This window comes from Lampetra fluviatilis, chromosome 4, assembly GCF_964198595.1.
Source record: "Lampetra fluviatilis chromosome 4, kcLamFluv1.1, whole genome shotgun sequence".
Classification (NCBI taxonomy): Eukaryota; Metazoa; Chordata; class Hyperoartia; order Petromyzontiformes; family Petromyzontidae; genus Lampetra; species Lampetra fluviatilis.
In genome coordinates, this window is record NC_136278.1 from 25,694,262 (window position 1) to 25,706,530 (window position 12,269).

Consider the following 12,269-nt stretch of genomic DNA (forward strand, 5'->3'; position numbering starts at 1 on the left):
CAAGTCACTGTGGATTAATGAAGGACTGAAATTGTTTGGTTTGTTATTGTTATGAAAATGTCATTGAAAAAAATATATAATATTCGTGAATGTGTGCATGAAATATTCATATCTTTGTGCTACGAATATTTTTTGTAAAATAACCACCATGCACGTTCTCTTTGTGGTAAGGTTTTGTGAATATTTAACTATGAATTCGAGTGTTCCCTTTTTTGTTTGCTCATGTCTGCCTTTAGCGAATTCATCGACGGACCTCCATTCCACGCGAGAGGGTGGGGGGGGAGGGGTCTCTCATCGCTCTCACATTGTGCGCCTGCGGAGCATGCAAACTCATTCCTGAATTTCATTAAATTACAGTGGCCAGAGGTGACTCATTTGAGCTCTGCGGCAATATTAATTACCGTATTTTTCTTCACTTATTAAGCATTTTTTGTTGAGTCCAAAAGTTTTTTTCTGCGGTTATGCATTTTCATTGCCGTTAATCATGCATTTGTTGGGAAATAGTTTATCCTTTAGCATTGCCCCAATTATAAAATACATCTAGAGGAGACAATTGGTCTTACTTTCAGTTGACAGTTCGTTCAATGTTTATTGTTATACACACATCATTACAAGTTTCACATTTAATTGCAAACGCCATACATATTTCGTAACGACTCACACATTATGTTACATTTATGACTATAACTACGATATTTTTTGTGTCGTTAGCCTTGGGTTGCGTCTGACATTGAAATCCTACGTTCGAGCAAAATACGACTCAATGCGAACAAAAACGAATGTGTGCATTAATACGTTGCAGTGATACAGCGATGTTACTATGTCACTTCATAAAATAACAATTACTGTCATTGTTACATCCATCAACAAATAACAATATTATTTAGCTTCACCTAAAGCCTATTTTCAACTAACAACACGATGCTCTATATTTTGTAAACAGTCATCGAGGTACCGTAATGCTCAAGCAAACTTATCATACCAACAGTAACACAAATATTATCCGAATGTTTTTTTTTTCACATAAGTAATATAGCATCGTACATCTCTACAAGAAGCAATTTTGTTGCATGAGAAAAACACGTGGCCGACTGTTGATCATTCACTAAGACATCGTTTAAAAATAAAAAAACACTGCTGAATGACGACGGCCCTCCCCACATCGTTACCCCCCCCACCCTCACTGTGAGGAATGGTGTGAGAGAAATTAAATATATATTTAATTCCAATTGTTAATTTGACGTGCTCCGAAAATAATGTATATTGTGCTGACATATTTGCATGTCAGTGTGGGCACTGCGTGTGCTGCCCCTGTGTTCATTGTCCGTGGACAAAATTGGTCATCTTTATCATGGATGATTATTTTGTTCCCAAACTAAAATTCGGTGCAACAAAACAATGATTGTGCTGATTGTTTATGCGAAAAAAAACTAAAGCCGGGAATAACAGAACAAATTCCTCACTGTGCAAAGAACATTAAGATATCTCAGAGGCAAGATTTTTTACATCTGTTCTTCCAAAAACAAGCTTTTGAATTGGCAGTAACTTGGCAACCAGGGAGAAAAGGCACGCTTTTATGTGGTTTCATATTCGTGTCGAAATAACACCTATACAAGGCTTACGGAAACATCCCCAAGAAGGTTTTTTTTTTTTAATAAATTTCATTTTTTGTATAAATTTTCTTGGGTATAATTTCTTTCATCAGCGGCTTGAAATACGGTTTGCAAGTTCAATGTACATTTTGTGAGCTCACATATACATTCAATTCAAGTTCCTCTTTTTATCTGGGAAATCATAATTGCAATTTACTCGTCTCTCTAGCTTACACTCATATTGACACTACGCATGACCTCTAAGTGCACATAGTCAGGCACTACTGCCCTTATGATGTCACTGCTACTTAGTGACAAAGGACGGCTGTTTTAATATAGTTTGTAAATCGCAGTTTCTGAGCACAGGCCCAAATGCGTATGAAGCATAGCAGCCAAAAACAACGATCGCAAATGACATTATACATTTAATTCTCATTGAATATTACATTGATAGTTACATATAATAGATACGAGTATAACTGACTTGACATCCAAGTTTGAATCCACTGCTGGGTGAAGGCATTCCCATGATGTGTCGGTCATCCTGGTTGTTTGACCATACTTGCCACAAGTGGTCAGCGGTCAGTGCAGGTTGAATACCATACACAACATAAATTTCACACGCATTATAACATATTCCTCATAATATAGGTTTCTAGGTCAGATCGCGTTATTTATAAATGTGTCGTAACCCTCTACCACCCGACACGGCCAAACAGTAAAAAATGTGTCACGTTTTCAAAGGACAAATTAATTGACTTCTTTAGCCCACCGGTGTGCTGAAGAGAGAATCAACAGCATTTTAAATTTTGAGTACGACGTTTCGCTGATAATCATTATCAAGATGCATTTGTTTAGCAAGCATGAACGGGACTGGTTTCGACCCTCTGGCCTTGTATATATGTATGGTTAAAGTTATTTCGCACCGTACGTAGCCAACTTTGCTAATCGGAGGTGCGGGGGATGGACAACAGAGTCAGGACAGTTAAACAAATGCTGCTGGATGATCAAATGTCATGGCAAGAGCACTCCGTGTAAAATATGAGACTCCGTTAAATTGAAAAAGCAAGACCGTACACAAACTCACCCTGCGTTGTCTTGAGATAGGATGGGCAAACGCAACCATGCAAAAAAATAGGGTCTATTGGCCTTCCAGATCAACATTATCAAGCAGCATTTGAAGTGACAACAGAGACTCCACATAATGCCAATGTTGGTAACATGAGTGACATTTTGCATGCCATGAATATTGGCAATGCACCGTTTTACATATATAAAAACATAATGAGCTATTCGAAATAATAATATAATTGCCACGCAAGGTCGGTAACAGCCTCGTTGGACTGGGTAATAATCCAGGAATAATTGCGAGCCTATTCCACTACTTCAATTTGGAAGTGTTGTGTGTAAGATCTATATCTCAATACAACTATAATAACCTAATCCACAGAAAGGTAGAAACCATTTAGACCATGAGGTGGTATAGGACCCACTGAAGATATACATGTAATGAGTAAACTTTGTCCCGAATATTTTATTGGAATTCTTTGATGTTAAAATCAATCTAACACGAAGGCTTTCGCGACCAATATCATACATAATACAGTTTTGTGGGTTAGATCTCGTAAATATAAATGTGTCGTTAAACCCTCCAGCACCCGACACAGCCAATTAGTAAGGTTTGTCACGTAAACAGAACGTGCCAATTCGTTACTAGTACAGCACACCGGTGTGTTGGAGAGCAAATCCACAACGTGGATTTGTCATATGCAAGTCTCGACTGAGAAATGTAAGTGATCTGTTAATCAATATCATGAGGGACACCGTTTTTATTACACAGTTATATATCTAATGTTAAAATCTGTTCACTATATCAATGCAGGAATGTCCATTGTCTAAATGCATGACTGTGAAATTAATTGGTTCTTTACCCTTCTATCTGGCAACAAAACTGACACCTTTTTTTTTGTCAGTTTTGTTGCCAGATAGAAGGGTAAAGAACCAATTATCATATTTTTACTGGCAAATGAGGTTCCCATAGTGTGAAATTAACCTGCATGTACCGCATTCACAGATTAGAGTTATGGATGTAAAAAAGAATCAATATATTAATTTGGACTATATTACCTCTAACGTATGCCCATCACGAATATTCTGTTTAGGTAAATCATGAATTAATTATAAATAACATTCTGGGAGAAAGTGCACGAGTTCCAAGAGAATTACTATTGTACTGGAATGGCAATAAATGTAAAGTTCAACTGATTATCCACAGCAATGATTATCATTAATAGATCAAATGCATAAAAAAAGATCCAATATGCTGTCCGGATGCAATATTTTTGCGAATTATTTCAGGAAATTATTAAAGTTATCTTCGCATTGCAGATTTTAGTGGGGCGGTTAACATTCTTGAATACATTTAACGTATAAAATTTCCATAGCTCCACATTAAGGCTCTACACAACCCGCCCAACAATATTCTGTCGGTAAGGAAATTATAGAATGTGGGATGATATAATGTTTTATCTAACTGGAATAAATACATTATACGCTTTTCATAAGAAAGGTGCCGCTTTACACAGCATTCGAGCCATTTCCCCACGTTAAAATGACAAATATTCATAAGCAATTTACTGACAGAAAACAGTGTGATATTTCTGCCTAAAAAGCCACAGCCAAGGCTTTCCTCAGCCTTATCGCTCATTGGGTGATCATTCACCAAGGGTGCTTTCAAGTTCTCCGATGCATTTTGGGGTCACACCGCGCGTTGTCGCGACACGATGTCCGGCGTTTCGCTCCACGCCCTCGCAGCTAATTCAGGAACTGAGCAGCACGCACTGCAACCCCAAAACTCATGGGAGAGCCAAATCGAACGACCGCGAAACGCCACGCGGCGGCTTCGGCTTGACGTTTCCAACTATACAATTGTATTTCATACGATCGTATAGATAACGATATGCGTGTAAATTAGCAACTAAATCCGACGTAATTCAATGACCGAGGTGGCGACCTTTCTTTTGTCTAAACTTCCTTCTGAAAGGCTTTCAACAGCCCCCGCCCACCTCCCTCGTCCACGACACGTTGTGTACGACGTGAGTGAGTCGGGTGGTGCGATTTCTTGTCGGCTCAGCGCAGTGTTCCACCACCACCCCCAAGACCCCCCCCACCAGCACCCCCCATGCGCATCGCTCAACTGAGCGCCTCGCGAGCCCTCCCGGGATTCGAGCATGGCGCTGCGCAGTCGTGGTTGGAGGACGTGACGGTGTGAACGCTCGACTGGCTCGAGCCGGCGCGCGTGTACACCTGCATGGTGCCCGGCTCCCGCTCCTTCGCTCGTCCGCAGCCGAGCGTGGCCACGAAGGTGTGGCGGAAGCCGGCCGACACCAGGTTGTAGAGCACGGGGTTGATTGCCGAGCTCACGTAGTAGAGCGTGTTGGTGAGCATGTAGAAGTAGTGGTAGAAATTGAACACCGCGCTGCAACGGCGCAGACAGAGGGAGGAGGAGTGGTGGGGGTTGGGGGGGGCGAGGTGAGCGAGAAAGCCCCCGGGGCGACGAGAGAACGAGCGATGACGAAAGTGGGGATTTTCTCCGGACGTTACCGCGACGAAAGAGTTTTCTTTGGGAAGGTTAATGGTGCAGCCCTGCAATAGCTTGCTCAGTCAACTGCTGGTGATAGGGCCTCAAACAAGAGGGAGGATATGTTAGCCTACTCCATCGTACGCTGGCCCAATATTTCGGAATAGGTGGGAATCCTCACCCTTTATCCAACCCCTACCTGACCTGTCGATCAACTGTGCTGTACTCATGATACTGCCGGAGTGTGTTAACCATTACACCATGGTCGCATTATTTTACTTGTACTACCAATCAAGAGATGCAGGTCAGACACAATATAATAAACATAGGACCTGGTAAATTATATAAAAAAAAAACTAAAATGGATCGAACACAGAGCTGAGAAACGAGAGCATAGCAATCGACGTAGTAAATGTTTCCCATTCCTTGCAGCGGAGTTTTAGTTTTCAAGACCTGATAGGTGTGGATTGTCACTGCACGCAATAATTCGCTTTCTGCCCCATTGCTCCAGAAATTGATCCACAACATGGGCATTTACACGGCCGTGGCCGATGAAAAAACAGTCACAACTTCTCTCCAAACAGCAGCGTACATCACACGTATCGTCGTGTCACCCATGTGGAAACGGTATCGAAAATCTATGGCAGATGAATGTGTGCCCGAAACTAGAGTTTTTTCGCATCAAATTTATGCAGTAACTTCATCATATCAGGAGTTAACTTTTGAGTGTATTATTAACTCAAGACTATAGTATTGCAATAAATAGGATATGCTGCCATTATTTGATATTCTTTCTCGTGCCCATTAGTTGTTTGGAAATTACATCAAAATGAATTAAGCAGATACTGCCCTGCAAATGTGTTGCCTTGTTACATTGGGCTCACTGTAACAGCCTCAATTTGTATTCTAACCGGTGGAAATTTCGGGACTAATTCTAATTCAGCTACTTCAATATCACATCGAGGTCCCATAAAACGATGCTGCTCTTGCGTTCAGCACACAGAGGTCAACATAATTGCAATACGCGATGCTTGAATGAGCTTGCAACAATAAGAATCTTTATTTATCCTGGAGGATACCAATGAGATATACAGCTCTTTGTCATAAATGTCCAATCACTGTTGGTATTAAAGGTAAGATGAGCCTAATGGGCTTTCTTTGTTGTCTGGGAAAACTACAACAGGCGTCAGTCATCGCCCTGGTGACACCTCGTACGAGATCTCCATGAGCCCTTAAAACACTCAACGCGTGGCTTTTAAGGTGGCCATTCACACATGAAAGGAGCCTGCTCTATAGCGCTAAAGGCTCTTCCCTTCAAGGCACAGCAGCCAATGTCACCACATGCTGTAAAATATAACATTAAGCACTGCACAGCTTTTGTTTGCGTATTGTGTTATTTCATTAATATTCACCTGAACGCCTTACATAATATAAGCTAATAGCTGTAGTTAAGCAACCCATCACAATTCTGAGCACGCGTTATGTTGCAAAGCTCCTCGAAATAGCATTGATATTAAAAAATGTATATAATTATCAGCGCAATAACATTTTGTGAAAGTACTTGGATCCACGCGTGTAATTTAGCATATTAACGAGAAATACAATACAAAGCGCGGACAAGTGGTGTTTTTGGAAAGAAAGCGTAGGTCGGGTATAGTCGGAAAAAAGTTTCACTCCACTAATACGAGTGCTCCATCGTGTACCCTGAGCAATTAATTTGTAATCAATCCCCAGTGTACTTGATCCGAGGTCAAACGGCACTACAGTTTCTCATTTCACTGCTGAAGATTCCTTGCGCAGGGAACCTGTTGGCAGCCACCAAATTTTGGCCAACGCCAGTGCAATTTCCAAAAGAAATTCATGCCTGGGCTGCCCCGAGTGGCAGTGGTGGCTCAAGTGGTGACTTGCAAGTGGAGGTGTAAGCAGGTGTGGCCATAATTGTATACTCACGGATGCCAAGCGCTGTCTGGTACATAGCAGAACATCAAACGACGGGAATGATAAGGCAGCCAGCATACAACAAAGGCAATCACAATTGCACCTGTACGCAAGAGACACAAAGACACACACACACACGCGTCTGTAACCACCACGTTCATCACTTGAGCACGCAGACGTGCCCATGTAGTTGAAGTACGAACATATGTTGAGCATAACATTCCTAACCCATAGTCTGCAAGACAACATTATAATACTGCACTCACCATTGCCTGCTTATAAATATATGATTCGCATAACTAAATTTGCATGTCAGTACATCTAATGAACAGCATACTTCCCAAGTTGCCTCCACAAATTTGCATGCATTTAGACCTTGACGGCACACCGAGGTATGATGGCATGCACGTGTGCATTCATGATTTTCATCATCACCTTTTGAGAGAGAACAAGAAGTAAGAATTAGAGCTGTGCAGAAATAAATAGAAATTCGTATGCGAGTGCAAGCCTTCTGCCGCATCACACACATCTTCCGCATTTGATTTCGCGCATGCTGATCAACATGCATTACAGTAATATACATTTCCATCAAACAGCATTCCTGCCTAAGTAGTGGCATTAGCACCCAATTATATCTTTGTTTAGGGAAAAAAAGCTGTTTATAATAATAATTGACATTCGTAAGGCGCATTTCATCTGTAGATCCCAATACGCCGTGTATGGAAAGCAGGAAATACACAGAGCTTGGACGTGAGTTGTTGGTAAGATTAGGATCAAGGTCCGGTTTCTAAAAGAGTGAGGTGACTGCAGCCATCGTAAAAATGGTGTGAACCGTACAAGTCTCAATAAACTTTTTGGAAGAGACCGAGGACAAATGACCCGCATGCAGAAACGTTATCCCGTAAGAGTCTAGAGAAGGGATCCAACGGGCAGCAGGTAGGGCGGGAATCAGCAACCAAGAGCCGAGTTCCGAAGTTGTGGTAGTGGTGAAATTAGCCAACAAAGGGCCCTCGAACCGGGAGACGGGCAGATCAAATAGAAGGGGAATCAGGAGGACAGATTTTCATTTGGTTTGGGTAGTGGACATTTTAAACTGCCCAATGGGAAAGAGTTTTAATGTTTTTCCTCCTCATGCAGAAGATGACTGATGGTAGAGAATGCGACCAGCAATATATGATGATGTAGCGACTGAGATGTTGTTGGAGTAGGCATGCACGTTCAGCTCTGTGGACAGTGGATCTGTGTGCCCTTAGATCACGAGTGGACCCTGGGGATGACTGATTAGAGGAGATCCAGCAAGTTTGGTGGGGAGCCAGACGATTAAGGATATTTGACAGAAGATAAGTATAAAATATACGTATATCAGCCTCCTCAATGTGGCACTCCTGAGCTGAGCGAGGGGAGAAAGGGAGAGGGCTTCTGTAAGAGATGTTGGGGTAATGGACCAGTGAATGAGCAGACATTCCTGGGTCCATGCTAGTTAGTTCAGTTATTGATAGCCCAAGAGAACACACCAGGTTTAAAGTGTGTCCACCGGAGTGAGTGGGAATATGAACATGCTGAGTGAAGCCAAGAGTTGAATACGGCCACGAAATCCCGAGCAAGAGGTTTAGGTGGGGCATCGACACATGTTGAAGTCACCAAATGTCTAACTGTGCTCAGCATAAGCACACCACCACCGAGAGGAACTCAATCAAATTCAGTAAGTAGTGCGGGGATCAACTTTGGAGGGTGATAAAAAGGCCATGAACAGTATCGGCTAGGCACAACGAGGTCTCCAGTGCAACGCCAGGTGCTCAAATCCATGAAAAGTCCGTAAAGGCAAAGGACGAATATCACTGATTGAGCGTCAATTAATAACAAACCACAACCCCAGCCAGATAACCGAGGCTTCAAATAAAAAAAGAGAACGTTGATGGGGTCACCTCGTGCAATGGAAATACAGTCAAGAGGCTTAGGGCAGGTCTTGGTCAAACACAGGAAGCCAAGACGGTGATCGCTGATCAGTTAATTTACTGCCAACGCATTACTGGACGGGAACGCACATTGAGTAATGCGAATCGAGTGCATTTAAAATATATATTTGGGAAGGTCCCGAGGGGCAATGATATATCTGCGTGGCATCATAAAAATGAGAGCAAAAACTAAGTGAATCCAAGATAGGGGTCTTGTTTATAAGATGATAAATAATCCTGATACGACCTGCCCCATGATGGACGTAAGGGAATCTTCCCGGGAAGACCCACGGAAAGAAAAGCACTCGACAGTGGCGCGTCACAAGAATGAGCATTAAAACGCAAACTCAACAGGACAGATCAAGAATAAACAGCCATTACATTGAGTCAAAACCGCTGCTTGGCATGCGGTGAAGACGCGACGCAGCATCGGCGATGGCGCCGCTTGGCATTGACGATGGAAGTGGTCTGGTGATGGCGATGAAGTCGCACACGGCCATTTAAGCGGCCCAGCGACAAGCGATGGGAGAGTTGCCTCATGATTCTAGATTTGAAGCTTTCGTGACTGCAATGATTCATATTCTCAGGTTTTTTTCGGTAAAGTCACGTAGGTAAAACATTAAAAGTAATGAAAGTAAAATAAAACAAAACAAAAATAAAAATAAAATTCACGACGTTTCGGAGGCAACACAAGTCTCCTAATCTGGCTGTGACGGTCCCACCTGATGACGGAGACTTGTGTTGCCTCCGAAACGTCGTGAATTTTATTTTTATTTTTGTTTTGTTTTATTTTACTTTCATTACTTTTAATGTTTTACCTACGTGACTTTACCGAAAAAAAACCTGAGAATTTGCCTCATGATGTTGCAGCCTCTTCATGGCAATGACGCAGCCTGGCGATGGAGCTGCCTGGCAACAGCCAGTGCCGGACTAAGCTAGTGCGGGGCCTGTAGCATATGTTATAAAGGGGCCCTAAACAAAAAAAGAAACACGTAAATATTAAAACACAAATTTTTTTACTTGCATAGTAAAGTAATTGTATTTTTTCATTTGCTATACAGCCAGATAATACGACAAATCGTTAATCTTAAACACCCAGTCGTTCATAAAAGTTGAAGGCAGTATAGTACTATAGTAATAGAGCAAGTGCATAATCACTGAACCGGAATTGAAAGATTGAAAGCATTTAGCGCGGGGCCTTTGAAAGTGCGGAGCCCCGTAGCATTTGTAGCTACTTGTGCTACGAGGATAATCCGGCACTGGTGGCAGCGTGCCGTGGCGAGGATGATGGCGTTGCCTGTCTGCGATGGTGAAACTGCCCCCAGCAATGGCAGTCGAGCTGCACCGGTAATGGCAATGACGCTGCCTTGGTGATAGCGATGGAATTGCCCGGTGACGAAACTGCCCAGCAGTAGAGCTGCCCAGTGATAGTGGCCATGGAGCTAGCTGGCGATGGAGTGAATCGCCAAGGCGATGGAGCCGCGTCGCGATGTCAGCTGCCCGGCGATGACGATGGTGCTGCCCGCAGGTGGTGGTGGTGGTGGGGCCGTCTGGTGGTGGTGGAGCAGTTTGGTAGTGGTGGAGTCATCTGGTGGTGGTGGTGGAGTCGTCTGGTGGTGGTGGTGATGGAGCCGTCTGACCATGGAGCAGACAAGTGATGGTGGAGTCGCCGGGCCCGCCGAATGAAATTAGAGCATAAATACTTGTTGTAAATTAAATACGTTTTGTAAAATACAAAATTAATAATCTTGATTTGAAGCTTTCGTGACTGCAGGAATCCATACTCTTTGGTTCTTTCGGTAAAGTCACGTAGGTAGCAATAATTATTTTCTTTTATTTCTCACTACATGACTTTACCGAAAGAACCAAAGAGTACAAAATGAAGTTAATTACAACATCAATCAAAACGAAGCCATGGAGGTTCTGTCGCAGCAGGAGCAGTGACACGATGGCATTCCCTACAGCTACTACAGCCATGCATTAAACAAAATATTATACAAACTATCAAATAATATAAAATAGAAAAAGAGTATTCAGAATATTATGGATGTTACGTGATATAAAAATAAAAAAACCTATTTAGTTCTGTATTTAAATGAAATGGGTTGAAAGCGTTCCATTTTATACTCGAATGAATTTTGTAAACAGTTGAGAAACATTACAATGCCTTCTTGTAGGGCAATCCGTGCATTCAATTGTGCTGGCCATTAACGCACACCGAACCCGTCTCTGCCTTTAGGCCTGTGCTCAGCCACCGCGTAAACACACACAAGAAAAACAACAAACTAATAATTATCAAAAATAGTCAAGGATGGAATGATTGCTCTATTACCCGACTGACAATTTCAATTCAGCCGATGGGGGAATGCAGCATGCTCACCGTGCCGCACTATCATCACCATCAAAATGTACCCTCGCGTTGTTGCTAACACTGTAGACCCCACGTGCGAGCGGGTAGACGCGGCACCTTTGGGTAGGGTTGTCACGATTGTGCTGCCGAGCTCTCAAATTGTCAGCACGATGGCTCAGTGGCAACGAGGGCGCGTTGCGTAGAATATTTCCGAACTGGTTCTGAACGCCACCACCCACCCACCCACCCCTTCACCAACGCACACTGATCAGCCGCGGTGGATAATGGTCAAGCACCACTCCTCCCCCCCCCTCCGACACCAGCAGTGGACTGACGAAAGCCTGTAAATTTATCTTATTTTTTGTTAACAACTCGATTACACAGCAAAGTATGTGCGCTGCGTGTACCTGCGATAGCTATTGAAGGCCGACTGCAATCAAAACGATGAAATGAAGAGTTGAACGAGAGCTGGTTGGAGTGCCTTGGGACAGCTGAACTTGAGAATTAAATGCACACCAATGTGCCTAAAAAAGCCAGTGTTTAATCCGTGTGTTAGACACGTGGCTTGGGATGATGATCGATGGTCAAATACAATAACAGAATGCCAGCCAAGGCATGGGATGCGTGGAAGAGGACAAAAACGGAAGAGATGGAGCGATTAACCAAGTTAATGTGCCGGTGCTTGGTGGATTATTATATCGCAGGATTGTGAAAAGAGGAAGCCTTCATCCAGCAGTGGATAAATCATGGCTGGTTATGTCAATGTCTCATACAAACAATCCGAGCCTTGTATGTGTGAGTGCCGGTGTGTGTGTGAGAGAGCGGTGTATGTGTGAGTGCCAGTGTATGTGTGT

The 12,269-nt window shown here is 42.9% G+C and overlaps 1 protein-coding gene across 1 annotated transcript in view; it reads right to left on the reverse strand.

Moving 5' to 3' along the window:
- Window positions 1–4,784: 4,784 nt before the first annotated feature.
- The window catches only part of LOC144931404 (neurotensin receptor type 1-like), a 53,144-nt gene continuing 45,659 nt past the window's right edge, over window positions 4,785–12,269 (reverse strand). The window contains 2 exon segments of the mRNA XM_078855210.1: window positions 4,785–5,070; window positions 7,123–7,213. Of these exon segments, the coding sequence (XP_078711336.1) occupies window positions 4,785–5,070; window positions 7,123–7,213 (377 nt within the window).